Source organism: Nanorana parkeri, unplaced genomic scaffold (assembly GCF_000935625.1).
Source record: "Nanorana parkeri isolate BGI_ZX_2015 unplaced genomic scaffold, ASM93562v1 scaffold2094, whole genome shotgun sequence".
Classification (NCBI taxonomy): domain Eukaryota; kingdom Metazoa; phylum Chordata; class Amphibia; order Anura; family Dicroglossidae; genus Nanorana; species Nanorana parkeri.
The window spans coordinates 52,875-79,951 of record NW_017308362.1 but is presented as its reverse complement, the minus strand read 5'-3'; the positions used below and the strand labels follow the sequence as shown (position 1 = coordinate 79,951).

The following is a 27,077-nucleotide window of genomic DNA, read 5'->3' as shown; positions in this document are numbered from 1 at the left end:
CTCAGTCGAGCCGAGGCATGTGCCTTCGGCTCGACTGAGCCGCTCGGCCAACTACGGGAGCTGTACGGGCTATAGTAATTAGCCCGTACAGCAGCCCTTCGGTTCTACTGAACAGAAGGGGTCCTGGGGTCGAAGCTAACCGAAGGATCAGCCGAAGCTACGGCTAGATCCTTCGGCAGTTTAGTGAATAGACCCCTTAATATACAGTTATGAGGCTTAAGGCACAGAACTGCCGAGGCACAGGAAGTCACTATATATATTATTATATTTCAGGAGGAAATCAAGACAAAAGAAAAGGTCAATCTTTCAGTGCACTGCTTAGGCACAATTAACATTTCTAGATATTCCCTACAAGATAACAAATCTTTATTTTTTGAGTTGAGGTCCAATTTAGATACAAGTAGATCAGCAGAGAAACATGTGATAACCTCCTACTGTGAATGGACTTTAATCAGGGTCGAATCTCAAACTCAGGTTTACTATTCATGGCAAAATAATGTTCCACAATTTACCTCCATAGAGGTCTGGCTCCTTCTTCTCTAGTTCAACATCAGTCTTGGTGGTCCGTGAGAAGCTGTCCGAGCAGATAGCTGAACTGAGGCGGGGGCTGGCAGGAGCTCCATCTGATATGGCAGGATTGGATACACCTGGAAAATTTGGATTTTAGAATCAGAGAGTTATATTAACATAAATGCCTTAATTTTTTCGTTTTTTTATATCTAAAAATGGACACAAACATATTCCTTCTCTTCAAACTGACAGGAAATAATGGATTTTCTAATCATAGGCAGATATGGAAACTGTTAACAGATCTCATTGTAATATAATCAAATTTACTACTTTGTGAGGCAACATATTGTTTTAAAAAGGTGATGTGTAGAACTATCATGCTTATTCAATAAACAGCAATAATAATGTGTAATGTGCTGGTAACACACATATAGCAGGTCCCAGCAGTAAAGAAGCTCGCTTGGAGATGTACTACCCATAGTACCCCGACCTGACCTGCATACTAAAGATAGTCGATGACGTCTAGAGTTCAAAATTCCCCATAGAGGTGTTATTCTCTCTATAAAATCACAGGTCTGAGAGATCATTGGATATACTTTGAGGGGTTTACTCCATATGAATGTTATTTGCTCTGGTTTAGAAATACTCATGACCCAGCCACCTATTTAGGTAAGCAGTAAGAACCACCAGTAATGTACATTTATATGTGCCCTCTACTTTCTTGTTTTTTTAGATAAAGTATACTCTAAGAAGTAGATTTGGAAGAGGAGCAGTTAACATATTGGCGTGATATAATATGTAATTTGTATTCACTAGAGGCCAGGCACTACCTTGTTGCTATATACAAGGTTTATTATTATCCATTGTTTGGAGATGTAGAAGATGTCTCCCCACCCATCGCTGTTAATAAGATATACACTGAGTGGCCAGATTATTATGACCACCCCATCAGTACTTCGTTGGGCCGCCTCGTGACTCCACCAGATGTTGAAAGGTGATGCGAGGAATCTGACACTGCACCTTTGCCCTTCTGTTGTCTTGTACCAGTCTTGCCACTCTCCGTTCTGCCCTAACATTGACTAGTCGCTGACGGCCACAATTCGCACATTCAGACCCAGATTTCCGGCTGACAGTCCAGTCTATAAACACTTTAACAATGAGCCCCTCTTGAACATTTAACGAATTCTGCTGTTTTGCTGATACTCGTTCCATGGCTCGCGCCAACAATCATCCCACCTTCAAAGGCTGTTAAATCGCGTTGTTTACCCATATCTTCTGAAAAAAATCACTTCTACTGTCGTGGTAAACAACCTGCTTCCCTATTTATAAGGGTCTGGCCCTCTAGCAACTTCAGCGTGAAATTATAGCTAATTATAGCTAATTTGCCTACAAACGTCAGATGGTCATAATAAACTGGCCACTCAGTGTATACCCCTGTAGGATCCTAGCTGATCTTACTATGGTAAACACCTTTGTACATCACTGTAGCCTATTGCATAGCCCTATCAAATAACCTTGAAAGCAATTGTTTTTGAATAATGTTTATTTTATTGATAAATGTAGATATATGTATGTACTGGGAAGTTGGTTAGTGTATGATCTGAATGGCATACCCATGTAGATGCTGGAAACAGTGCAAGACTCCACCAGTACCGCCTGTTCCTCAGGCTTTCGGGACCTTCGAGGTTTAAGTTTGGCATCAGAGTTAGCTTGGATCATAAGTGGCTCCTGGCGCTTTCTTCTTTGTTTCTTCTCAAAAAGATTGCGCTATCCAGCAGTAAAGTGAAATAAGCAAATACCAAATTAGCTGCAGGTATAAGTACATACGTTCTGTATAACCAGCTGTTTTTATGTGTGATATTCCTTATTAAGTGAGTTCACCTTTGAGGCCTAGTTCACACCAAATGCAGAGCAGATCTGCATGAGTTTCTGCACACGCAGTGCAGTGGGTTCTGCAGCATTTTTGCCGCGTTTTTGAAGCGTTCCGGGCCGTTTTTGGTAAAAAATATATGTATATATTTATTTTTTTAGTTTAAAATGGGCTTTCAGTGCGTTCCAGGCGTTAGCATGCACTTTTACCTGCTCTGGAACTGAACGCTGCAATGTGAACTGGAGCTAAAAATACCTTTGGAATACATTGGACGCAGTGTTGATCCGATCTGCAACTGCTCTGCTCTGCACCTGCTCCGTGCTTGGTGTGAACAAGGCCTGAGAGGTTCTCGAGGAAAGAATGATATCTTTAGCTGTTCAGTGATTTACCTCCCTCAGCTCAATAAAGCCGAAGTTTCAGCTGCTTATATTTTGCCTTTGCTGATTCTTTTCTTCCCTCTCATAAAATTTTTATTTTTAAGCAAAAAAACGATTGAAAACCAGTTAATGAAAGAAGCAGGCCAGGGACAGTGAGCCTGGGGAGGAAAGAGTAATATGATGCTGGAAATCCTACAGCCAGGAAATGGACAAGCTTTATTTGACTTCCTACAGCTTTTAATGCACACTACCTAAAGCTCACAGTGTGCAGTCAATAGTCAGCCATATTACTGTAATTCAGTGACGTGCCGTGCCTTCTGTGCTGGTGGAGGAATCCCCCAGCCCACCAAAGCTCCGCTTCCATCCTGACAAAGTTCCACCCCACTGAAGTCCCGCCCCCAGCTCTGTAACCAAGCTGTGTGGGGCGGAGACAGGGAGGAGCCTCCTTGTCCCTCATTTGCTCGTCACTGGTGAGGCATCGAGATGGATGTCCTCACTTTTTGTTTTATTTCATTGAACAGCTTGGACCAATGGCGCTTTGCCATTAGTCCAAGCCATCCACAGAGCTCACGCCTCTAACACAGAGTAGAGGCTGTGACAGTTCTTGCCTCACTAGGTTAGGTTACACAAGCAGTGGGGAAGCCCGCTGCTGTGTAACCTAACTACCTGTCAAAAGCCGGATGCAGCGCTGCCTGTAATTAAAAGACAGCACTCCGTCCATGACAGGTTACACAGCGGGGAGGCTTTCCCTGCTCTGTAACCTGTAACAAGCTGATCTGAATGGAGAAAAAGCTATGCGCTTCAGACTTGTAGCTGGCAGCTTTTTCCTCCATAATACTAGGTGAGGCTCTGCCTCCACTCACCGCACGTGCCTGCTGTAAGTACAGGAGAGGAGACCATTCAACTGTGTAAGGCTTAAGGTAAGGCTAGGGTTCAGCTTTAACATCCTTAATAGAACTAGGTTTTGTTTGAAGTATAAGACCTATTGCAGTATCTTCCCTTAGGACCAGCAGGATTGTCCCTATAATGAGGCCGCCTGAGGCGGTTGCCTGTGGCTGCATTTAATTGGGTCACGTGCAACCTGTGACGCTCTGTCCAGCTTCCCACCCAGCTCACTGACATCATGGGCTGCCGGGAGCTGAGCTGAGCGGGATGCTCTGGCTGATGTCCCCCCTAACTGAGCTGGGCAAGGATGCTGGACAGAGCCGGAGCCAGAGGTACCACCAGCAACAAGCCACCCCACCCACCAATGTAACATGAACCTTTCATTCAGATTCCCCGATCCCCATAGTCTGTTCTCTCTTGGGCTCCAGGACCAGTGAAGCCATCATGTCTAATGCATCTGCATTAGACATAAGGATGCTGAGGGACATTCCACTCCCAGAGGGGAGGGGGAGAGAGGTCAGTGCTCACTGCTGCAGGACTGAGGATCAGGTGAGTAAGTAGACCAAAACAAGCAGCTACCCCTTGCAGTGCAGGGGTAGCCCCACTTTAAGTGTTAATTTTTACATTTCCTGGAGTTCTTCTTAAACTTTTCTTTAGGTGAAAATAATACTTTAAGGTTAGTTATGAATTTTCTTCCTGCTAGTCTGAGGTCATGTTCCAATGTTTGTTATCTTAGTTTTATATTGAGAATGCTGCCCTCCCGAACCTTCTTCAAACTTGTAATGTATTTAATGAATTCAATTATGTCCCGCTTTCCTTTCTTCTCAAGACTGTACATATTAACCACTTACTGACCGGGGTGTTACACCCCCTTCCTGGCCAGGCCATTTTTCAGTATTCAGCGCTGCGGTACTTTGACTGAAGTTTATTCCGTCATGCAACGCTGTACAGAAATTTATTTTATACCATTTTTGGGGACACAGAGCTTTCTTTTATTGGGATTTAATCACCACTGGGGGTTTTATTTTTTTCCAAAAAAAAAGTATAGAAAATTTTGAAAAAAAAATGTACGTCCAACAGCCGGGAAGCATCCACCGTGCGCCCGTGTTTTTACGAAGGGTGGATGGCAAGGGGTTAAGTTGTTATATAAGAATTTCTAATAGGTGATAGATATGTTTATAATGGTTATTTGAGAACAAAGGGGCCTATAATGGTTTTGCCATCTTGTACTGTCACATGTAGTTACACTATTAAAAAAAATAATCAAATTGTTTTACCTGTAACTCCAGCTTTTGTTGACGCACATCATGCAGATCGTCCTCTTTCCTGCTGTAGCATAGAACAGAGGAGATTGTTTAGAGAATGTACACGCTATCCTTCATATATCACTTATGTCATTGCTGTATGAAGAGTAGATGTTCACTGTCATCCCTGCCTTTTTGTTTTTGGACAATGGAATACAGATTGATTCACAATACTTGTACTGTTTTGCAGATAAGATGAATGGATATGATCTCCAAAAGAGATGGTGCTAGCAAAAAGTGCAAATACACTGGCTGTCAAAAAAAAGTCACACACTCTAATATTTTGTTGTGCCAGCTTTAGCTTTGATTATGGCACTCATTCACCGTGGCATTGTTTCGATAAGCTTATGCAATGTCACAACATTTATTTACGTCCAGAGTGGCATTCGTTTTTCACCAAGATCTTGTAGTGATGATGGGAGAGTTGGACCACTGTGTAAAGTCTTCTCCAGCACATCCCAAGGATTCTCAATGTGGATAAGGTCTGGACTCTGTGGTGGCCAATCCATGTGTGAAAATTATGTCTCATGCTCCCTGGACCCCTCTTTCTCAATTTGAGCCTGATGAATCCTGACATTGTCATCTTGGAATATGCCCGTGCTATCAGGGAAGAAAAAAATCCATTGATGAAAAAACCTGGTCATTCAGTATATTCAGGTAGGCAGCTGACCTTTTTTTGGGCTTACATAACATTGCTGAACCTAGACCTGACCAACTGAAGCAACCCCAGATCACTGCCCCCACGGGCTTGTACAGTTGGTACTAGGTGTGATTGGTGATGAGTGTTTTTTTTGCTTGGTCCCGAACCCCTGAGTTCTCTTTGCATTGTGCATGTGGAAATGCTTTTACTTTCACAACTGAACATAGTTCTACTGTTGATTTTGTACCATTTGATTTCACCAAATGTTTAAGTGATCTCTGATCTCAATCATTCAAAAAATGTTTCCAACCTCATTTCTTCCTCGAAGATTCACCACTAACCTGTCAGGGTTTCTTACCCTTCCTTGTACAGTTGCTTGCAGCATGGCTTGTTTGCAGTGTGTTTGACACTGTTCCTCTTTGACGCCCTCTTATGACCAAACCAGTTAACATCATCATTCTATAACTATGACAAATTCCTGTCTCAGAGTGATGATGCAGCACCGGTTCACTATTTAATCATCAGCTTGTCCATTCAGTCTCCCTCCTTGCGTGAGTTCTGATCAACCAAGTGCTCTGCAGTTGTTCCTATTCTCCGTGTATGACCCTAGCTCTGGCTGACTCCAGCAATTGTTTCCATTCATCCTGCTCTGTGTTCCCTGACCTGTTTGTGCTGACTACCCGCTTTGGCAACTGACAATGTCCTGGACTTTCTCCATTGTTTTTTGCCATTTATGTTTATTGTTGTTTCAAAAAAACTCCTTTTATTTTTTGAAGTTTCTGTCTGGTTTCTTGGTTCCCGAACATATCCTTCCAGGTTTTATTAATGCGTTGGACAGTTTTTAACCCAATTTTAGTAGTTTCAGCAATCTCCTAAATTGTTTTTTTTGTTTGATGCAAGCCAATAATTTGACCCTACTGAAACAGAATTACATCTTTTCCACGACCACAGGATATGTCTTCTGACATGTTTAAGGATTGGGAAGCTACATACTGCATCAGTTAGGGTTAAATAACTTGTTGCCAGATAAATATATTAATCACTCTAGTAAATATCCAATGGAAGGCTCTTATTTTCTTAGCTAAATCCAGGTGGTGACTTTTTTTGGCAGCTTCTCCAACAACGTGACCTCAGCACTGCTTTTTTTAGATATTGACTCAGTTTTCATATGGCTGTCAGCTCCCCCATTTATTTTTTTTGCATTTATATTGTGTATTAAATTGTATCATTCTTACAACATATCACCACTAGTATTGCTATGGTTACAAAACAATTAATCATTAAATCACATACTAATGTTAATATTCATTCCAACACTTGCTGGTTTATTCGCACAGAACAAATGCACATGCAGTTTCCATGGACGAAAAGCTATGCCAATATTTTTATAAACAGGTCTCTTAAATAACTTTGCCATATCAAAAAACTCTCCTTCCCAAATACCGTACTATTCCAAGACTACATATCAGGCATCCCAACCTGAAAAAAAGTAATTTCAGGGAGAGGTGCCCTCTGTCCCCAACCCCGGACCCTCTGTCCCCCAAGGGCGGACATCGAGCACCCCCCCCCTGAAATGATGGCAGTTAGCAAAGAAGCTAATGCTTCCCTTTGCTATCTCCTGGTTTTTTTTAGTATTCCGACACCACTGCCATCACAATAAAAAAAAAACATCATACGAATGAATAGCTAGATTGCTATTGGCTTTTTCAATTTGTAATAACCAATAGCAAGTTGGCTATTGCACCCGCCGTCAGCTGATTAATGGAAAACTTCAGGTCCACCTCTGCTGATTTGACAGCAGCAGTGGGTGGGTGCAATAGCTAGTTCGCTATAGGTCAATGAGAACACTCATTGACCTATACACACACACACACACACACACCCACACACACATACAATGGGTTGGACTTGATGGACTTATGTCTTTATTCAACCTCAAATACTATGTAACTATGCTATTGGCTATTGCAAATTGAAATAGCCAATAGCAATCTGGCTATTCATTCCTATGCCGTTTTTTTGAAAAAATGTATTCTTCTCTGACTGACGGCATCCGGCGGCCCTAATGTAAAAAAAAAAACATAGCAGGGAAAGGTTTACTCTGCTAGATAGAGCAGAGTAAACCTTTCTGGGGAAAAATGTTTCTCTCCCGGGTGTCCGGGAGCCGCTATCTTATAGCGAGAGTCTTCCGGAACGTACAGGAGAGTTGAGATGACTGCCATTTTAACCTGCAAGGATTTCCAAAATGCTCTATTTATCTCCATATCCACTCAGGAGGGGGACAAATGAGATGCTCATAGTTTAGTAGATTTTAAAAAAAACATGCTTTATTACAATAAATTAAACTACTCACAAGATAAAAAAAGGCAATCGCATTCAATAACACACGTCTTCGTTCAGCTCTTTACAGCTCTTAAGACATGATTACTTCAGCAAGTGCCCGCCTATCAACGGGTTTTGTCATCAAGACTTTGTCTGGACGGTGTAGATCTACGAAGTCTGGATGACGAAACGCGCCCGCCGAACACCGTGATAGTTCTTGTGTTCGCCAAACACAGGAACTGGCAATGTTCAAGTTGACTCGAACATTGAGCCCATCCCTAATCAGAAGCGAAGCTGAGAAACAGAGATCGCAATCAAGGTTATATAACCTTTATAAGAGGTCATTAAAATCTCGTGAGTACAGACCCTTCCTTTTGATTTCATCACAAAGGGTGGATTGTTTTACACAGCAGCATGGAGCACTTTAATGAGTGGCACTACTATTGTGTGAGATGCACAAACGTATTGCATTTTAGCCACAGATTAGTAGTTGTATGAAAGGACATCACACGTTTTCCTCCCAGGCCCTGCTTGGGGGGCGCTGCTATAGACTGCCTGATTTGGCTAAGCCTAAAGCCTGGGGACTAGTCATGTGCTTGCACTGAGCACTGAATCCGGGGTCCAGTAGTTTCTACTGATGCCAAGCATGAGGATAGCTAATGATTCCTGATTCAAGTGCTGCTTTGCCAGGTGCTCTTGACACAGACTGCCACGTCTTGCTTAAAGGTCCAAGTCTGCGATGGCTGCAGTTACCCTATCCTACCACCACTTAAAGGAGTTTACACCAGCCTGGATGATCCTGACCCTCAACCTCTCTCCCTGAAGTTCATCAATAAAGTTCCTCAGCATCATATCTACAGTCTGGACCTCACTTCTATCAGTCACCATAGAGGGTGGAAAGTGCTAATGGGTAGTTTGAATCTGGATACCCCTAGACATGGCGATTTATGGATGGTTCTACTATTCTCTGCGGCCCCTTAGGGGGTGCGCTAAACATGTACAAATTAATTACTTCCTGTGTTTGGGGAACACTTTCATACGCTTGCGTGAGTTTACAAATGTACTGGTTATACGCACCATAAACGTTATTGGTGTCTATTACGATTGGGGAAATTCGCCTAACTTTTTAGGTGTACAGCACTCATGCAACTTTGTGCATATGGCCTAAGGGTATTTATGGAGATTTTAGGAGTAGGTAACAGGAGACACCTATGCACATCTATCGCTTACCTGCTTGAAGGTGGTGAACACTCCGCTGAAGTATTTTCTGGTCTGCATTAAAAGATATATTTTTAATGTTTTCACCAAAGCAGTTTATTTTTTTACCCATAGGTGCATCCAATTACCTGTCATGCCTCTCACTGGTTAGAATACAAGGATGCACTACAGCAGTGATGGCAAACCTTTCTGAGCCCGAGTGCCCAAACTGGATCACTAAACCAACTTAAGTGTCTCAGTGCCAACCCTGCACTTAGACCTGAATACTGATGATTTATTTTAGAAAAACACTTCATACAACTGTCTGAGCTAATTATGTGCTTAAATCTTAGAAGAAAAATACAATACAAGAGGTTTTAACTACACTACAGAGTGACATGTACCTTTGTACTGTGCTAATGAGTGCAGTGTTCCATTGCAGTGTGCTACTAAGGTACATGTTACGCAGCACAGTGCAAGGGAACAGTCTCTCTACAGCTTGGAGTCAGTGGTGGAGCACCAGGGCCCAGTACACATGGGCGGACCTACCGCCGGTGCAGCCGCACCCGGGCCTCAGCCTACAGTGGGGCCCAGTATCCATTCCAACACAACCCCAGGGCAGAGATGGGGGGCCCGCTGGAGTCCGGCCGCCGGATACCATCGGAGCAGTATCCGGCGGACCCCCCCATCTCTGCCCTGGGGCTGTGTTGGAAGGGATACTGGGGCCCCCTGTAGGCTGAGGCCCCAATGCAGCCGCACCGGCGGTAGTTCTGTCCCTGTGTACGATGATCACATCGGGAGTGTCCGATGATCACATTGGTATCCGGCAGCCGGCGGCCCCCCTCATGCGCCGGGAGTGTCGGACGAAAGGGGCCCGCCAGCTGCCGGATACTGTGGAGGGAGCCGAGAATTTAAAAAAGCCGGCAGGCACTTCAGGGGCAGCCCTGGGCCTCGGCCGGGAGGACCCTGCAAGCAGCCGCCAGAGTACACGGGCGCGCTATCTGAGACTGACACACACACACTGGGGTGGTTTTCTGCAGCCTCCCCCACCAGAAAACAGCCAGAAGAAGTTAAGGTGTGTTATTAAATAAAATAATTATTTTTTGTAGCCCAACTGATGGACATGCTGTATAAAGTACTGCTGGTATTTGTAGTGCTATATAGCAGGTCCCATTCTGCATTGCAGCAATGCAGAATGGCACCCTCTATAGAGGACTACAAATCTCAGCAGTACTTTATACAGCATTGCCATTTTCCAACTCTTTTGTTTGGTGGTTGCTACAGGGGATGTGGGTTGGGGGGGTTTGCATCTTGCACCAGGGTCCTTTGTTCCCTTAGTTTGCCAGTACAGCTGTGACCCTGGTAGTTCTGCCACTGACTCCAACCTGTAAAGGAACTAATCTCAGCAATATATTATATTACAATGCAGAATACCGTCAACTATAGAGGGCTACATATCCCAGCAATACATTACAGCAATGAAGAATAAGACCATCAGCTATAGAGGACTACAAATCCCAGCAATACATTTAACAGCAATGCAAAATAATATAAGGCTGCATACTCTGTGTTTGCTCCGGGGTGGCAGTCTGATATCTCCAGGGTCTCTGGAGGGCTGTGTTGACTCTCAGGTGAGCTGTGAAGGATCCCAGAGGTACTGTGCTGTTGTCAGATGGGCTCTGCGGGCTCTCAGGGGGGCTGTGCGGCTTTCATGGTGGGCTGTAGTACAGACTATACTGTATAGACTTTCAGGGAGGGGCTGTACAGACTCTCAGTGGGAGGGAAGTGTGGCTCTCAGGGGGGCTGTGTGTCTGTGTGGCTCTCCTGGAGGGCAGCTGCTGCTCAATAGATCCGCCCGTCCCGGATCACCTCGGTATGCGATCCGGGAAGGTTACAATCAGGCAGTGGCAATCCCTAAACAGGCATATTAGATGGCCACTCGCTGGGGCCTCTCCGGGTCCTAGCGAGGAGGAATCGGCTGTCTAATATGCCTGTTTAGAGGTGTGTTTGCAACCTGTCCAGAACTCTGGCCTTGTCAACCATTATTGGCTGTTAGGTGAGTCACAGTGGCGACTCTAGGAACAATATATAGGGGGGGCACATAAAATACCACAGTCAAAACGGGGGGCACTAATAATTTTCACCACTAAATCATACCACTGAAAAAAACGAAAGCAGTATACGTATATATGGGATTACAAAATACGAGAGTAATGCGGTATGCGGTGATACCTTTTTATTGTACTAACCTAATACAAAAGACACGCTTTCAAGAGTTTTTCTTTCTTCCTCAGGTATTGTTTCAGACTTGAGAAAGAGAGGAAAACTCTCAAAAGCTTTTCGTTATAGTTTAAAGCAATTTCAGCAAACACAAGGGCTGTGTAAATAATCACCTATGTTACACAGCGATAGAGTACTACAAACCGCAGCAATACATTATACAGTAATGCAGAATAATACCACCAGCTATAGAGGACTACAAATCCCAGCAATACCTTATACAGTAATGCAAAATACCACCAGCTATAGAGGACTACAAAGCACAACAATACAATATTAATGTATGCATATGTTACAGGCGGCAACTGCCACCCATTCAAATTAATGATCGGGTGACAGCTGCTGCATGTACACGCCTGCACACCGCATCATATGTGAAAGGATTACATGAAGTTAGGAATCTGTCACTATCCCTGGTTACACTACTGTGTATCCAGATTTCTCTAAGCGTCCCTGCCAGTGTAGTAGAAAGGGTCCACATACCTGACTCCAATTCATACCTGTGAGCCCCGATCCTTGACAACTTCAGGTAACCTGTAGCCACTCATTCTAGAGTTTGAGAGTCAACCTCAGGCAAAGCAAATAAAGGTCAAGTCAACCTGTGAAAAGTAAACTTTCTGGATAACAGAAATATCACAGGATGCACGAAGTTAGATTTATTAGTCAGCAATGTCTCTTCTGAGCCCGTTTCTGATTCATTTTTACTTTATTACCTTCCCTGACTTGATAGTTTAGCTCCACCATTTCCCTACTCCCCCCTTTAATTGACACTCTCTTTGGACACTGGAATGGCAGGGGTTAGACATGAAGTCAGAGGCCCCAGTAAGTCAGAGGCCCCAGGTGCACAAATGCTGCATTTCTGGGTAAGAACATGAATAGCAGCCAACTTGGTGTCTGCTCCTAGGCAATACTTTTACTTAAAAAAATAGAGCACAGTTCAATCACCAGAAGAGGACCTGATAGAAAAATTCAGGTCCCCTCTGCTGATTGACAGCAGTAGTGGGCGGGTGCATTACCTAGTTTGCTATTGGCTATTGCAAAGTGCAATAGCCAATAGGAATCTAGCTATGCATTCGTATGCCTTTTTTTTCTTTTCTGACTGACGACTGACGCTATCTAATTGCGGGAGACTCCCGGAGCGTCCGGGAGAGTTGGGATGTCTGTGTATGGGAAATGTGATATGGCCTCTTCCTTTTTAGAGAGGAATGGAGGCAGACAGTGCTGGTCAGTATGTGGATACTTTTCCCCCTGAGGACTTGTTCACACCAATTGCGTTGCGTTCCAGAGCGGGAGCTGCTGGAATGCACCGCAATTGCTCACAAACTTCCCCCTGCGTTCTGGGGCAGGAGGGGGCGTGGCAATGCATTGAAGTCAATGTAACTGCAGCCATGCTCCCTCCCACCACAGTGCGTTCAGACGCATGGCACAAAACTTCCTGCGTTCCTTTCCACTGCAAATGCAAAAAATGCTGCATGCTCTATTTTTTGCGTTTGCAGTGCAATGGAACGCAGGAAATGTTTTACCACGCGTTTTAAACAGGTAGGGTTGGGGCAAATTTAGATGGGGGGGGGGCGCCCAAGTCTAAGCTTGCCTAGGGCAGCACAAAACCTAAATACACCACTGAGCACAGGGTCACTTTAAATACTGTTAAGGGGCAAATATAAATATGTATTAAATAAGCCTGTAGAATTGTTAAAATATTCAGATTCGGGCAGAGTAGTGCAATGTTAGTCTCTATATGTATGCTATGATACACGGGAAGCAGTTTTTTCTATCTGTATGTTTTTCCTCACAATGCTGTATTCAGATATAATATTTTTCTAAACAAGTAAGACGTAATTCAGCATTCCTCAAGATTTCAGTGCTTCTTCTAAAACACATAACCAACATGTTATGGGCCCAGGCACTAAGCAGAACACTGCAAGTCAACAAGAGCCGTATCCAAGCTACTGAAAGATGGCAAGCAGTTCACATATGAAGTTTGCAAATGCAAAGCTCAACATTATCAACTACCAGCTATGGAAGTTTAAGCATGAAATGCTGCTAAGCAAAGATGACTTGTGGCAAGTACTGAGTACAGACATACCCAGTAATGGATCCACAGGGGAATGGGACAAGAAGAACAGGCAAACAAAACCAATTATAAGCTCATCTACATAACAAAAGAGAATACAGCTAAAGGTATATGGACTGTATTACAAAAACTACATGAGCGTTCAAACCTAAACAGTAAACTATGTCTGATACGCAAGCTATATGAGATGAGGCTAGAAAAAGGCCAGGAAATGCATGAACAAGTGAATGTGTCAGGGATACCGGCACAGGTGATCCCACACCTGCGCAGGTACCCACACAGGCAGACACTTATGACCACACCGGACAGGGCAGAATGTATTATATACGGTTTAATAAACAGCAACACTAAACACCCAAAAGCAAACATAAATAAGTAACATCAACAAGACAACAAGCAGGTAATGGCAACATGAGGAGAAGCAGGTAATGGCAACATGAGGAAAGGCAGGTAATGGCAACAGGAGGTATCTAGGACTGCAAATGGGTAACCGGGCTTGGGACACAAACAGGGTTCAGGACTGGTAACAGGACTCTGGACGGAAAGCAGGGTTCACCGGAAATGGCGACAGAACTGGGGACTCAGGATTCACAGGACACAATACTGAGCCATCATCCTGACTGCAGGGAGGGTTTAAATATCCTCCCAGGAAGCACCAGGTGATGGCTAAGTACTGGCAGCTGGGAAGCACCCGCAGGTGAGCTCTGGAGCTGCAGGCAGTACAGAGGTCAGGGTGTGACGCAGAGTACAGAGGTCAGGGTGTGACGCAGAGTACAGAGGTCAGGGTGTGACGCAGAGTATAGAGGTCAAGGTGTGACGCAGAGTACAGAGGTCAGGGTGTGATGCACAGTACTGAGGTCAGAGTGTGACGCACAGTGCAGAGGTCAGTATGCAGTGCAGAGGTCAGGGTGTGACCCACAGTGCGGAGGTCAGGGTGTGACGCACAGTGCGGAGGTCAGGGTGTGACGCACAGTGCGGAGGTCAGGGTGTGACGCACAGTGCGGAGGTCAGGGTGTGACGCACAGTGCGGAGGTCAGGGTGTGACGCACAGTGCGGAGGTCAGGGTGTGACGCACAGTGCGGAGGTCAGGGTGTGACGCACAGTGCGGAGGTCAGGGTGTGACGCACAGTGCGGAGGTCAGGGTGTGACGCACAGTGCGGAGGTCAGGGTGTGACGCACAGTGCGGAGGTCAGGGTGTGACGCACTGTACGGAGGTCAGGGTGTGACGCACAGTGCCGAAGTCAGGGTGTGACGCACAGTGCAGAAGACAGGGGGTGACGCACAGTGAGGAGGTCAGGGGGTGACGCACAGTGCGGAGGTCAGGGGGTGACGCACAGTACGGAGGTCAGGGGGTGACGCACAGTGCGGAGGTCAGGGGGTGACGCACAGTGCGGAGGTCAGGGGGTGACGCACAGTGCGGAGGTCAGGGGGTGACGCACAGTGCGGAGGTCAGGGGTGATGCACAGTAGAGGTCAGTGCGTAATGTAGAGGTCAGATGTCACACAGACAGTACAGGGACTTACAGAGATTTCTTGATTCAGGTGCTCTTCTCTTGGGGATGGTGGGGGGAGTAGCGAGGTTGCCTGCCCGTTCGGGTTGTGGTGCCCGCTCTCTATGTCCCGCTCAGCCGAACTAAACAGTCGGCCAATTGTAGCTCTGCAGTCTCCCTCTCCCACCAATGGCAGCGGAGGTGGGCGGGGGAAACTGCTGTGGCCGCCGAGGAGCCCGATCGTTAAAGCGGACACTGTCAAAAGCAGCCGAGCTGCTTCTTCGCTTCTCTCCGCCGCCGCAAGCACTTCATCTCTCCCCTCTGCTGCTGCGGCCGAGATGGGAGAGAAGAAGTGTTTGCAGCGGCGGGGGTCATCTGCAAAGGCATCAGAGAGGTCCGGGGGGCACCCTGCCCCCTGGCCCAGTCCGCCCCTATACAGAACAAACTACCATCAAAAGCCATTAAAAGCACCCCATTTGAAATGTGGCATGGATCGAGGCCTAGCCTAAGGTACATCAGAGTGTTTAGATGTAAAGCTTACGCATATATTCCCAATTAGAAGCAATCCAAATTGGAGAACACAGCCATAGAAGGTATTCTGGTGGGCTATAGTGAACAAAGTAAGGGATATAGAATCCTCCACCCAAATACTGACATAGTGACAACAAGCCACAGCGTTTATTTCGATGAGAACCCATCATCAGAAACAATGATCCAAGGAAGTTGTGAAGTGAATTTGCCCAGTGAACCAGCAGAGGAAGCTGAGCAAAGTGAAGCCGCACAGGAATCAGAACAAGAGGTGGAACTAACATTGCATAAGTCAAATACCATGTTAAAGGGTAATTAAACCATTGCATTTTTTTGCATATATCTACTGCTAGCAAACAGTAGATACTGTATATGCAAAACGATTAAAAAAAACAAATACTTTTTCAAAGGGTTAATGTGTCTCTGCCGCACGCTCTCGTCCGAACATCTGAAATTTTTTCGGGCGGCCACAAAGGATCTTGGGGCGGGCGCATGCGCAGTTCCAATGTTCAGCCGGGAGACGAGGAGAGACACAATGTAAGTATATGGAGCAGCGTGCAACAGCACAGACTCCGTGGGACATGAGAGAAGAGGAGGACAGAGGAGTCAGCGCTGCATTGGAGACCCGCACTAGCGCTGGAGGGACATCTGAAAACTACACTAAAGAAGAAGATGATCGGATTAAGAGGCATCATTTAAGGTAAGTCCTTACACTAACATTGGGGGAGGGAAAAAAATTAGCCTTTAATGTCACTTTAAATTCTGCTGAACAACCTAAAATTAGAAGATCCACTCAGGCAACAAACGGAATACCACCCCGCAGGCTGTCATATACTGCAAAGACATATAGCATAATCAAACCAACATCATGGCAAGACATATAAAAAGCCAATAAATGAAGATAGGCAGCAGAGGAAGAAATAAAATCACTCCAAGAAAATAAAACCTGGTCATTCACGGAGCTTCCTCCTAATCGCAGAACTATAGGAAGCAAATTGACTTTTAAGATGAAGCTCGATGCAGAAGGAAATATCCACAAATACAAGGCCGGATTAGTTGCCAAGGGATACTCCCAGAAATGTGGAGAAGACTACGATAAAACATTCCCTTCCGTCGTAAAACACTCCGCCATCAGAACACTCCTTAGCTTCGCAGCCGGGAAGGGCATGCAAGTGAAATACCTAGACGTTAAAACCACTTTCCCATATGGAGTCTTTATGGAAGACCTCTACATGGAACAACCACCAGGGTTTGAGCAAGGACACAACCTTGTGTGTAAACTTCAAAAGAGCATCTACAGACTAGCAATCTGCAAGAATGTGGAATTAGAAAGTGAATGAAATACTCACGAAAGATACTTCACAAGAAGCAAAGCAGATCCCTGTGTTTATTCCAGGAATCAAGAAGACAGGTGGAGATACATTCTAATTTATGTTGATGACATTATAACCTGTTTTGAACAAGAAGGGGACTGTAGTCATATTGTTAACAAGCTAAAACAAAACTTTGAAATTCAAGAGCTAAGGAACAGTCACTATCTGGGAATTCAGATAGAGAGGGAAGATGGAAGCTATATTCTTAACCAAAGCCAGAAAATTGCAAACATTTTGGAACAATTCCACATGCAAAATGCAGAGGCAGTAAAAACACCTATGGAACCAGGCTACTAAAAGAGCAAAGAAGCAGAAAACTTGCTACCCAACAATGACACGTACCACAGAGCAATCGAAAAGCTGACAAGACCAGACATAGCGGCAGCAGTAGGCATCCTTGCTAGAAAAGTTGCAGCACCTGCAGTGTGATTGGAACGCAGTAAAGGTAATACAATACTTAAAAGGAACAATTCAGATTAGGCTACAACTGCCAGCAGCGTCAAATCCAAGACTAGCTGGATATGCAGATGCTGATTGGGCCGGAGACCGTAAAAACACAAGTGGTTACATCTTCCAATATGGGGGGAAGGAACCATAAGTTGGTCTAGCCGAAAGCAAACTGTTGCACTTTCTTCAAATGAAGCTGAATACATAGATAGTAGCAGCACACGCTTGTCAAGAAGCAATATGGATTCGCTAGCTTATAATGGACATGGGCGTAGACATGTCAAATCCCATCCCAATCTTTAAAAATAGTGATGTATAAATCTGAAACAATCAGAAAGGGTCAACCCTAGAACCAAGCACATCAACATGAAGTATCATCTGCTTAGGGACACTCAAGAGCAAGCTATTATTGACATGCATTATTGCTCATCAGAAGAAATGACTGTGGATGCACTCACCAAGCCATTGCCAAAGGATCATCACAGTTTCTAAGCTAAATGTCATATAGCAACGCATATGCTGTTGAGAAGGGGTGTTGGAAATCCAACCGCATATTCCAATGTACTAATTGCCTCTATATGCATCCTTATCTATGGTACACAGAAGCTGTTTTTTCTATCTATATGTTTTTCCTCACAATGCTGTATTCAGATGTAATATTCTTCTAAGCAAGTAAAACATAATTCAGCATTCTTCAAGATCTCAGTGCTTCATCTAAACACATAACCAACACAATTTCCATCTAAGAAATTAAAGATAAAGGACTGTATGGAGAAAATGTATACATATTTAGGTAATAAACACAAATGTCTGAGGGTAGTCCAGCTACATCCAATTTAGAGGCAATAAATATACACATGACTAAAGGAACTTAATTTAAGGTGGCCAATACCAGGAACCAGGAGGTACTTGGTGAACACTGGTTTTGGGTTAGTTAGGGAATAATATTCTAATGTGGTGGGTTATGGCTAAATAAAAATGGAATAGATGGTTTTGGATGCAAATAAATTGATTTAATCCAAAAACAAAATTTTTCACACATGTGTAGGTAAGAAAGCGTAGTATTTAAAATGTCCCCTAGGTGGCAACAGTGAGTCATAACTACAAATTCTAGGGCGGGAAGGGCTACAATAGAGAGGTCTGAGAAGTATGTAAGAATAAGTGTGCACAGAGGCTTTCTCTTTTGTGGGAGGCCTGTTAGACCTGTTAGAATGTAGCCTGCAATGTGAGACCCTAGTCCTCAGACCTGATCTCAGGACACAGTCAAGAATAATCAAGATGTTTTCTACACAAATGAGCACCACAATAATCCTCCTCTGAATGGCATTATTGTAAGTGCAAAACGTTACCCTCTTGAAAGGACAATTGAACCAAATACCTGTTGGGGAAAAAAGGCCACAATATACAATAATGTGGACTGCTGCTGTTCACAAAGTAAAATGTTTAAGAACAAGCCTCCATGTAATGTGCGCTCCGTGTAAGCCCTAAGCATTTGAAGGAGGTGGAAATTGCTGCAGACAGCCAATCTAGTAGAAGAAGATATACAATCTGCGGGACTGACAGAGCCATAAAATATGTTATATACAGCCATTTCCTGGGGAATGTGTGTTAGTATCCAGTTTTGTACAGGAGTGGTGGTGGTTTTGGGCAGGAGGGCTGATCTATAGAGGTGGTCCGTAGTTTTCCTTGGATGCGCCTCCTGTACTCCTGTGTCACACAGGCCTCTGGAATAGTAGCTGCCTTCGCTGCTTGAACCTGGAACCACATGGATGCTGAGGCCTTGAGAATAAAAGTGTAAGAGTACTCCTGCTAAGGCCTAGGACATGACAAAAGAAGTAAAAGCTAATATGAGAACCGGTGGGACATGAGAAATCCTGTGGGTACTGTCCCAGGACTGGAGAACTGGCTTAACAACTCTAGTCACCAGGAGACACCATTCTGTCTATGCAAACCCCCTTTACAAGTAGTTTTCACTATCAGTCCATTGGTACCTTCCAGTGATGGGTCTTGTAAAGGAACAAGTACACAGATAGTACTATCCTGTGCTCTAAAAGATCCAGCATTCAATGCATCGGAGGAAGCTCAGCCAACCCATCAGCTAACAGGTGAATGGGATGAACAGAGGGGAAGCGTTTTTTGTTGAAACTCAAACACAAGCAAAATCTTGAAGAATGGTGATCATGCGAATGCTGCTAAATCTTCTCAGCATGTCCACCAATTAGCTAACAAGTGGCCAGGATGAACAGAGGGGAAGAGGGAAGGAAGTACATTGAACACAGAGACTAGTAGAGCATAGGAGAGTGCTTCCTGTGCACAGGTTCCTCCACAGGAGATTTGACCATGGCCAAATCTTATATTTGTTACTGGTTTAGTAATTGTGCAGGCTCATTACAAAATTGATTTTTAAAACAAAAGTGCGGTTGTCCTTTAAACGCAAGCTAACCTAAACCTAGTACTACGACAATCCTAATGATAATGTCACAATACATATGTGCCAAAAAAATAAAGTCACACATTCTAATATATAGTTGGACTGCCTTTATCTTTGATTATGGCACACATTCGCCGTGGCATGCCACAACATGTATTGCCATCCAGAGCTGCATTAATAATTCACCAAGATCTTGTAGTGATGATTCACGGCGTAAAGTCTTCTCCAGCACATGCCAAAGACTCTCAATGGGGTTAAGGTTTGGACTCTGTGGTGGCCAATCCATGTGTGAAAATTATGCCTCATGCTCCCTGGACCACTCTTTCACAATTTGAGCCCAATGAAACCTGGCATTGTCATCTTGGAATATTTCCTGCCATCAGGGAGGAAAAATCCATTGATAGAAAAACCTAGCCATTCAGATAATACAGGTAAGCAGCTGACCTCATTTTATGGGGACATAACATTGCTGAACCTAGACTAATTATCCAGTGGAAGGTTCTCACCTATTTGCTTAGCTAAATCCAGATGGTGACTTTTTTTGACCAGGCAGTGTATGTTTCTGAAATTCTTGAGCCATATACTACTAATCCTATTGTTACCAGGTCCACCTTAAAGAGACACCATAACTATTCAAGGCAAAAGGACAGTGTCTATTTTTTTCCCCACCTCCTTGCTCCATCAGAGCCCTTGTTTTTTGCTCTAAATTGACTGATCCCTAGGCCCAAACACTGTCAAAAGGGTAGGAGAAGTGTTCTGTCCCACCAACAGAACCTCTGACACCGGCACATGCCCAAGATGAACTCCTGCAGTGGCGAGGTGGCAAGAGAGTGAATTCAGTGAGTATGATAGTGAGGTATGAGTGTGTATCATAGCAATCCTTGCTATGGGGGTGGAGGCACTCTCACTTTGCCCTAAATGGGTAAAGTAACAGTGTCTTTTTTAAAGATTGGAAACAATATTACAAAAGTGTGAAGATGCAAATCCTCATTTAAGATCTTGAAGATGTTAAATATATTTGTAATTATGCCTTATTTTACATCAGGAAAATACTTAATAGTATATACAGTATATGCTATGGGATACATTGCATACGAATATTTATTTATCTTTCATATATTTTAAAACATGTTTGGAATAAACTTGATATAAACTGTTATGGCCAAAAGTAATAGCCAAAGTCATTAGATCTGATTTCACCATTAATTAGTTGTCATATTTGTCTTCTGGATTCATTTAATGTGGAAAGCACTGAAACAGTGCATTGATTTCCTCTAGGAGCAGCTAATTTATGTACCCAGCTGTTTCCCTATCTAATATAGTGACGCAGGTATTGCCATTAATTTCACCTTAATTCAGTTACGTCAATATCTTCTGCAGCAGAACTTGCCCAGACACAGCGGATTAAGACAGACAGCTAAGCTTATTATCGAAGGCAGCCGTGCGAGTAGATTTAGCAAGCAGAACCTTGTAAATGGTACATTATACTGCATGGATGCAGAGCAAAGCTGACCACAAATGTCACACTCATGGTTATGGGGAAGTTAGAATCTTTCTATTTTTAGATATACAGTTCTATCATGGTGTATTTATGCAGTAAATTGTTATTTCTGTTGAACAATTTTGTATATGAAGGGCAGTGGCTGTATTTTTTAATACATTTGCAGGCTGCACTTCCGGCTTAGTAATACTCGGCAATGTTTGTGCCCTAGGCCACATTCATACCTACAGTATGTGTGTGCATTATTGTGTACTCTATTGTCTATTCATGTGTCAATAGTGCGTGCTAATGCATGTTTTCCCTGATGTTTTTTTCTTTAAGGAGCAGCATATTCTTTCACAGATAGCTCATAAAACATCTGCAACATACTTTTTTTTGTACATCCATCAATTTAAATGGGACCTTGATGGATATCAGTGGTCAAAAAACATGCAAAGCCTTGTTTACAATTAAAACCAGTGTGATGCAGTAAAAATGTCTGAGCATAAGTGTGAACAGAGTCTTACTTTACACAGTACTACCTGTGAGGTCAGAGTGACTGAAACCTGCCTACACTCTCTCCTACACATTGGGTTATTGGGTTACAATAATAGAGATGTCATCCCAGGGAGAAGCTTACCAATGTGATAAAGTAGGGCAGTGCACCACAGCGAATTGTAGGCATGGTCAATTTAAATGACCTTTGTGGCTTATTTAATTGAGGGGTATGGTTCTTCAAGTGATCTCTAATCCCCACACAAAGATCTCTCCATGCCGACAATTCTTTTTATAACCAACATTTTTGAAAGTACAAGTTCTATTAACCAAGTCCTGTTCTTCAGAGGATGAACACTGGAGCCTCCACCTTCATCAACAGATACAGAGACACAGTAGTACCACACTGACACCACAAGAAGACAACCTTAACAAACGCACAAACACATCTGCAAAGACACAATCACTACCATCTAGACAACTTCATAAACATGTCTACAAAGATGCTATCAGATCTACACTGACACCTCCAGAAACATGTCTGCAGAGATGTAAACAGGTCTGCAGAGACGCAATCAGGTCTACACTGACACTTCCAGAAACACATCTGCAAAAATGCAATTAGGTCTACAATGAGACTCCAGAAACAAGTCTGCAGAGATGTAATCAAGTCTACACTGACACTGCCAGAAACACGTCTGCAGAGATGCAATCAGGTCTACACTGACACTGCCAGAAACACGTCTGCAGAGATGCAATCAGGTCTACACTGACACTTCCAGAAACACGTCTGCAGAGATGTAATTAGTTCTACTCTGACACTGCCAAAAACATGTCTGCTGAGATAGTACTTTGTCCTCTGCCAGCCTTTTTTTGGACACAGCTTTCAGAGTTCAATTCCTTTTTAAGTGTTCAGCTCAGTATTTCAGGTTAAAGTGATATTATAGTCAAAATGTTTTAATGCTATGTCAAATGCTGATTAAATCACTTACAATGGACGCTGCTTCTTGATGTTTAAAAGGTTTAGTTTCCTGCAGAATCAGCGTGTCCCCTGAACACTGGTCCTGATATCCTATTTTAGGGTGGCCCCTTTCCTTCGCAGGGTCCTATGGAGCCACCCTTATGTGTGCTAGCAAGCTGTGTGTGTGTCTTTACAAACACCCAACAAACCAGAAAGTCACTTGCACTCTGTTGCAAATGCCAGTCAATATTCTTTATTGACCATCGTGATGTCACGTAGATAAAGCGACGTTTCGGAAGCAGTCGGTTCCTTCTTCAGGCAAACAAAACATTGTTTTATCTATGTGACATCACAATGCTCAATAAAGGATAGTGACTTTCTGGTTTGTTGCATTTGATGTGCGGAGGCATCCGCAGTCACTTCCAGCACCCCCCAAATTTCTATCCAGTCAGGAGTGGGATGGGATCTACTACATTCTGGCTTTGTTTACAAACACCCAGGCACAGCAAGAAATGTCACTCCCCTCTTCCCAGCTCCTCCTTCCTCCCTTCTCCAAGCTAGCAGATGGTTCCTGCATACTTCCTTGTGATCTTGTATTGAACAGGAAGTTCAGGGAAGCTGAGCTGAGAAAATCAGAGCCAGCTTTTCAGAAACATGATGACTGTAAGTACTTGGGCAAAAATTTACTTTGCAGGGCAATGTAGATTTGTTTGATCTGGTATAATCATTGAAAAAAAGGTTTGAGTGTTTAATACTATTTTAAGGTAAAGGAGAGTAGGTTAAAACACACTCCAGGCAAAGTCTACCTATTGACTTTATACACATGCTAAAAGATTGCCAAAAAAGTTGAAAGATAAACTGAAAGCAAAAAAGACAATAAGGGCCTGTGTAAAAGATAGTTTTGTATTTGCATACAAGTCTGTGTGTGTATGTATGTGATATCTGTTCAGTCGCATCCGACTCTCACCGATTCTATGGTCCAGCTCTGAAAAGCATTTTCTTTTAGAATTTTCTTGGTAACCCCCAATTTCTTGGGGTCAGCATGCAGAACACATATGCATAGCCAATTTGTACACACATACTAGGGCTCAATTAGGCAGAAGCAATGAACCCACCAGAATGTACAGTGGTACCTCGGTTCACAAACTTAATTGAGTCCACGATAGTGGTCGCGAACCGAATAAAACTGTGATCAGACCGCGATCTCAACTAGAGGAAGCCATGACCATGTGTAAGAGCAGGGAAGATGGCTGCGGTTGTGTTCATCACCCAATGTGGAGTTCGCGAACAGAAGCAGAATTTTGCCGAACTTCCTGTCCGCGAACAGAAGCGTTCGTGAACCGAGGTACCACTGTATTTGGAGTGTAGGAAGAAATCGGGGTATCCTGGGGAAGCCCATGCAAGCACAAGGAGAATTTGTAAACCCCATACAGGTAGTGTCCTGGCCAACATCTGAACCAGTGCTGCAAGGCATCACTGCGAACTAGAGGTGCACCGAAATAAAATTTTCAGACCAAAACCCAAAATAAATTTGTCAGGCCAAAACTGAAACCGAAAACTGAGTGCTCCTGTCAATTCACAAATTGAGGAGATAGTATCCGTTACTATGTCCAGAATCATGAATGGATAGTAAGTGATGTAGAGAACTTCCTATTCATTTATTAATGGGCACATAGTAAGCTTACTATGTCCTCAATTATTTACAAACACTCAACGATCAGTTGATCGCTGAGCGCTTGTAACCCACTCTCCATACTGACTCACTGTCACTCACAATATGCCGAGCAGGCAGTGCGGGGAGGAGAGAAACTAGAGATACACCACATTTTCGGCCACAAAATTGTACTTTTATCATTTTGCCCAACTTACCATTTTTGGCCGAAATGTTTAGGCAGACGGAATTTCGGTTCATCCCTAGTGCTAACCACTAAGCCTCTATGCTGACCTATACAAGTCTATAGGAATATTTAAAAATATGCAAAACCCGCTTGAATCAGGTCAATTAATTCTGAATAATGCCTGTCCATTATCATCTTGGGTTATATAAGAGCAGGTGGGTGGGTGCTTAGGGGGGATGGAGAACAGAGTGACCTGCGAAGTGTGCGGCCAAGTTTTCCCTTATTCAATGGGCAATGAATTGTCCTGCCCAACAACTTGTGAGTACCTCAATAGGAGGAAGCACCCCTTAGCCATGGGAGAAAGTTCAAACAGGAATATAGTTTACCCTGTTTTGGGAACAAATTATGTGCCAGAAGTGCCATCCCATAAGTCAAGCACTGAATGTTATACCATAATGTGGAAGAAAAACCTATTTATTCTGCTGTTAGTTTACCAGTATAATGACTGAAGCATGTGTTTGATCTGAACCTGACTGAACATTCCTTTCTTGTGGGCTAGGGATCTGAAGAGAAACATGTGGCATCTCTGGGGGTTCTGTTCTGCCAGTGATTGTTGGTATGCCTGTTGAATGTTGAAGATTATACTCACAGGCTAATCCCGGGTAAAGCAGGTAAGTTTCCCCTGAAGACTGTGTAGAGGGAGCCTGATAGAAACTAGCCCTTGGCTTTCTTGTAGGTAGTGTTTGACCCCAAGTCCGGGCCTTAGTGCTCAGTAGTTGCAAACTAGGGGCTTTTGGCCATTTGCAACTGAGCAGAACCTGGAACTAACTAAGTCTGACCAACCCCGGGTTCAGTGGGTCCCCGCGTGCCTTCCACTTTTCTAGGTGAGAGGCTCCTCGGCCTCCCCCTAAGGCAGTACTGTCAGTTCTCATGCCAAGCATCCATTCAAAATATGTTGCCTGGTGCCGAGTGTAAGCGTGAGGTGGAGTGGCAGGGGTATGGCCGCGAGGGAGCTCCATCCATAAGTGTATTGCTTCCAGCTCCCTCACGTGTCCTGTAGAGGTGCCTGGACCGGAGTGACGTCACATTCTGGCTCCTGGCACCTCTACAGGTTGTGCAAGGAAGCTGTACAAGTGCATGCACATATGGATGGAGCTCCATTACAGCACAGCAGCCCTTACTGGACCCCAGGCTGAGGATCCACTTCAGTTCTCATAAGGTAGGGAGACTGGGTGGATTTTAAAAAAAATAAAAACTTTTTTTTGAGTGCGTATGTGTGAGTGAGAATGTCTGTGAGTGTGTGAGATTGTGTCTGTGGTTGTGTGTGTCTGTCAGTGTGTTTGAGGGCCCATTCACACTAGTACAGTGCGTTAATTGCACAATCCCATGCGATTAACGCACTGTACCATGCAATCGCACCTACCATGTGTTCTGGTGTGAGAGGTGCATTGCATTGCCATTCATTTGAATGGCATCCCAAATGCATCTCCCAGCCTCAACGTTCTATTGCCCCCCTCGGAATGAGCGGTACCATAATGCCATGTGTTCCATTGCAGTGCAACCTGGGCCATGACATAATGACCAAGGACAAATGTGGGTCCTGAGGTAACGCAGGTTGAGAACCACTGAACGCAGTTGTAGTTCCTAATCCTAACACGAGAGAGCTGGCCCTCTGCTAAGTGGCAAGTGAAACAACTTGATGTAAAACTGATCCCATCGACACAAGACCAAAGCACGTTGACACAGGCGATTAATATATTCATCTAGCGGTTGTGCTTTGTATAGATGCATGTGGAATAAAGTTTGAATTTCTTTGGAAGATGTTCGTGTGCTGGTTCCACAGTTTTTGAATGCTGTTGAACAGTTTGCTTTTTCAAGTTGCTAAGAGGGCCATCAGACTGGGATCAGTGAATAAGTAGTATCTGGACAGTTTAGAACACTGTGATAACATACCCACAAAATTTCTGGACCAGTTCTGAAATGAATAGCATTCTCAATATGACATCAGTCTAAAACTAAAGTAACAGTCATTTTGGTTCCTTAAAAGGACAGAATAATCAAATTAAAATCAAACATACTTCATATTTACTTATAATTTCCTATATTTACATATCAGCTCAACTAAAGCCAAAATATTTTATTTTGTTTTAGGTAGAGCAGGGATAAAAATCGATCAGCTTTTTATTGCCATCAATGTTCCCACTGGGAATCTTTCCCCACACTTTAGAACAGAAAGTGATGAGAACTCTCTTGAACAGGAACATAGACAAAAGCAAAAACCCACTAAACTCTACCAGAGCTCCCAGCATACACTACTTAAAAAGGAAGCTGGCATGTAAGCACCCAGAGGTGTGTGCTATTAAATACGAGTACCAGTATAACCTGTTCTTTCTGGTCACAGGTGTTTAGGGAATGATGTGGCTCAGTGTTTCACAACCTTTTTTTAGTCACGGCACCCTTTAAAAGTTTGCAAAATCTTACGGCATCCCAGTCTAAAATGTAAAAACATAAATATAAAATACCACGTGTCCCCTCCAAAATTCATACCTGACCCTTATTGGAGATAAACTTCCAGC

The 27,077-nt window shown here is 43.8% G+C and overlaps 1 protein-coding gene across 1 annotated transcript in view; it reads right to left on the bottom strand.

Annotated features, from left to right (window-relative positions):
• LOC108800661 (tubby protein-like) overlaps positions 1–27,077 on the bottom strand; it is an 81,650-nt gene that overhangs the window by 41,567 nt on the left and 13,006 nt on the right. Inside the window, exons 3-9 of the mRNA XM_018572654.1 lie at positions 14,983–15,379; positions 11,263–11,264; positions 9,865–9,996; positions 9,139–9,180; positions 4,920–4,971; positions 2,124–2,277; positions 513–647 (exon numbers count right to left, since the gene is read on the bottom strand). Of these exons, the coding sequence (XP_018428156.1) occupies positions 513–647; positions 2,124–2,277; positions 4,920–4,971; positions 9,139–9,180; positions 9,865–9,996; positions 11,263–11,264; positions 14,983–15,379 (914 nt within the window). The remainder of the gene's footprint in view (positions 1–512; positions 648–2,123; positions 2,278–4,919; positions 4,972–9,138; positions 9,181–9,864; positions 9,997–11,262; positions 11,265–14,982; positions 15,380–27,077) is intronic.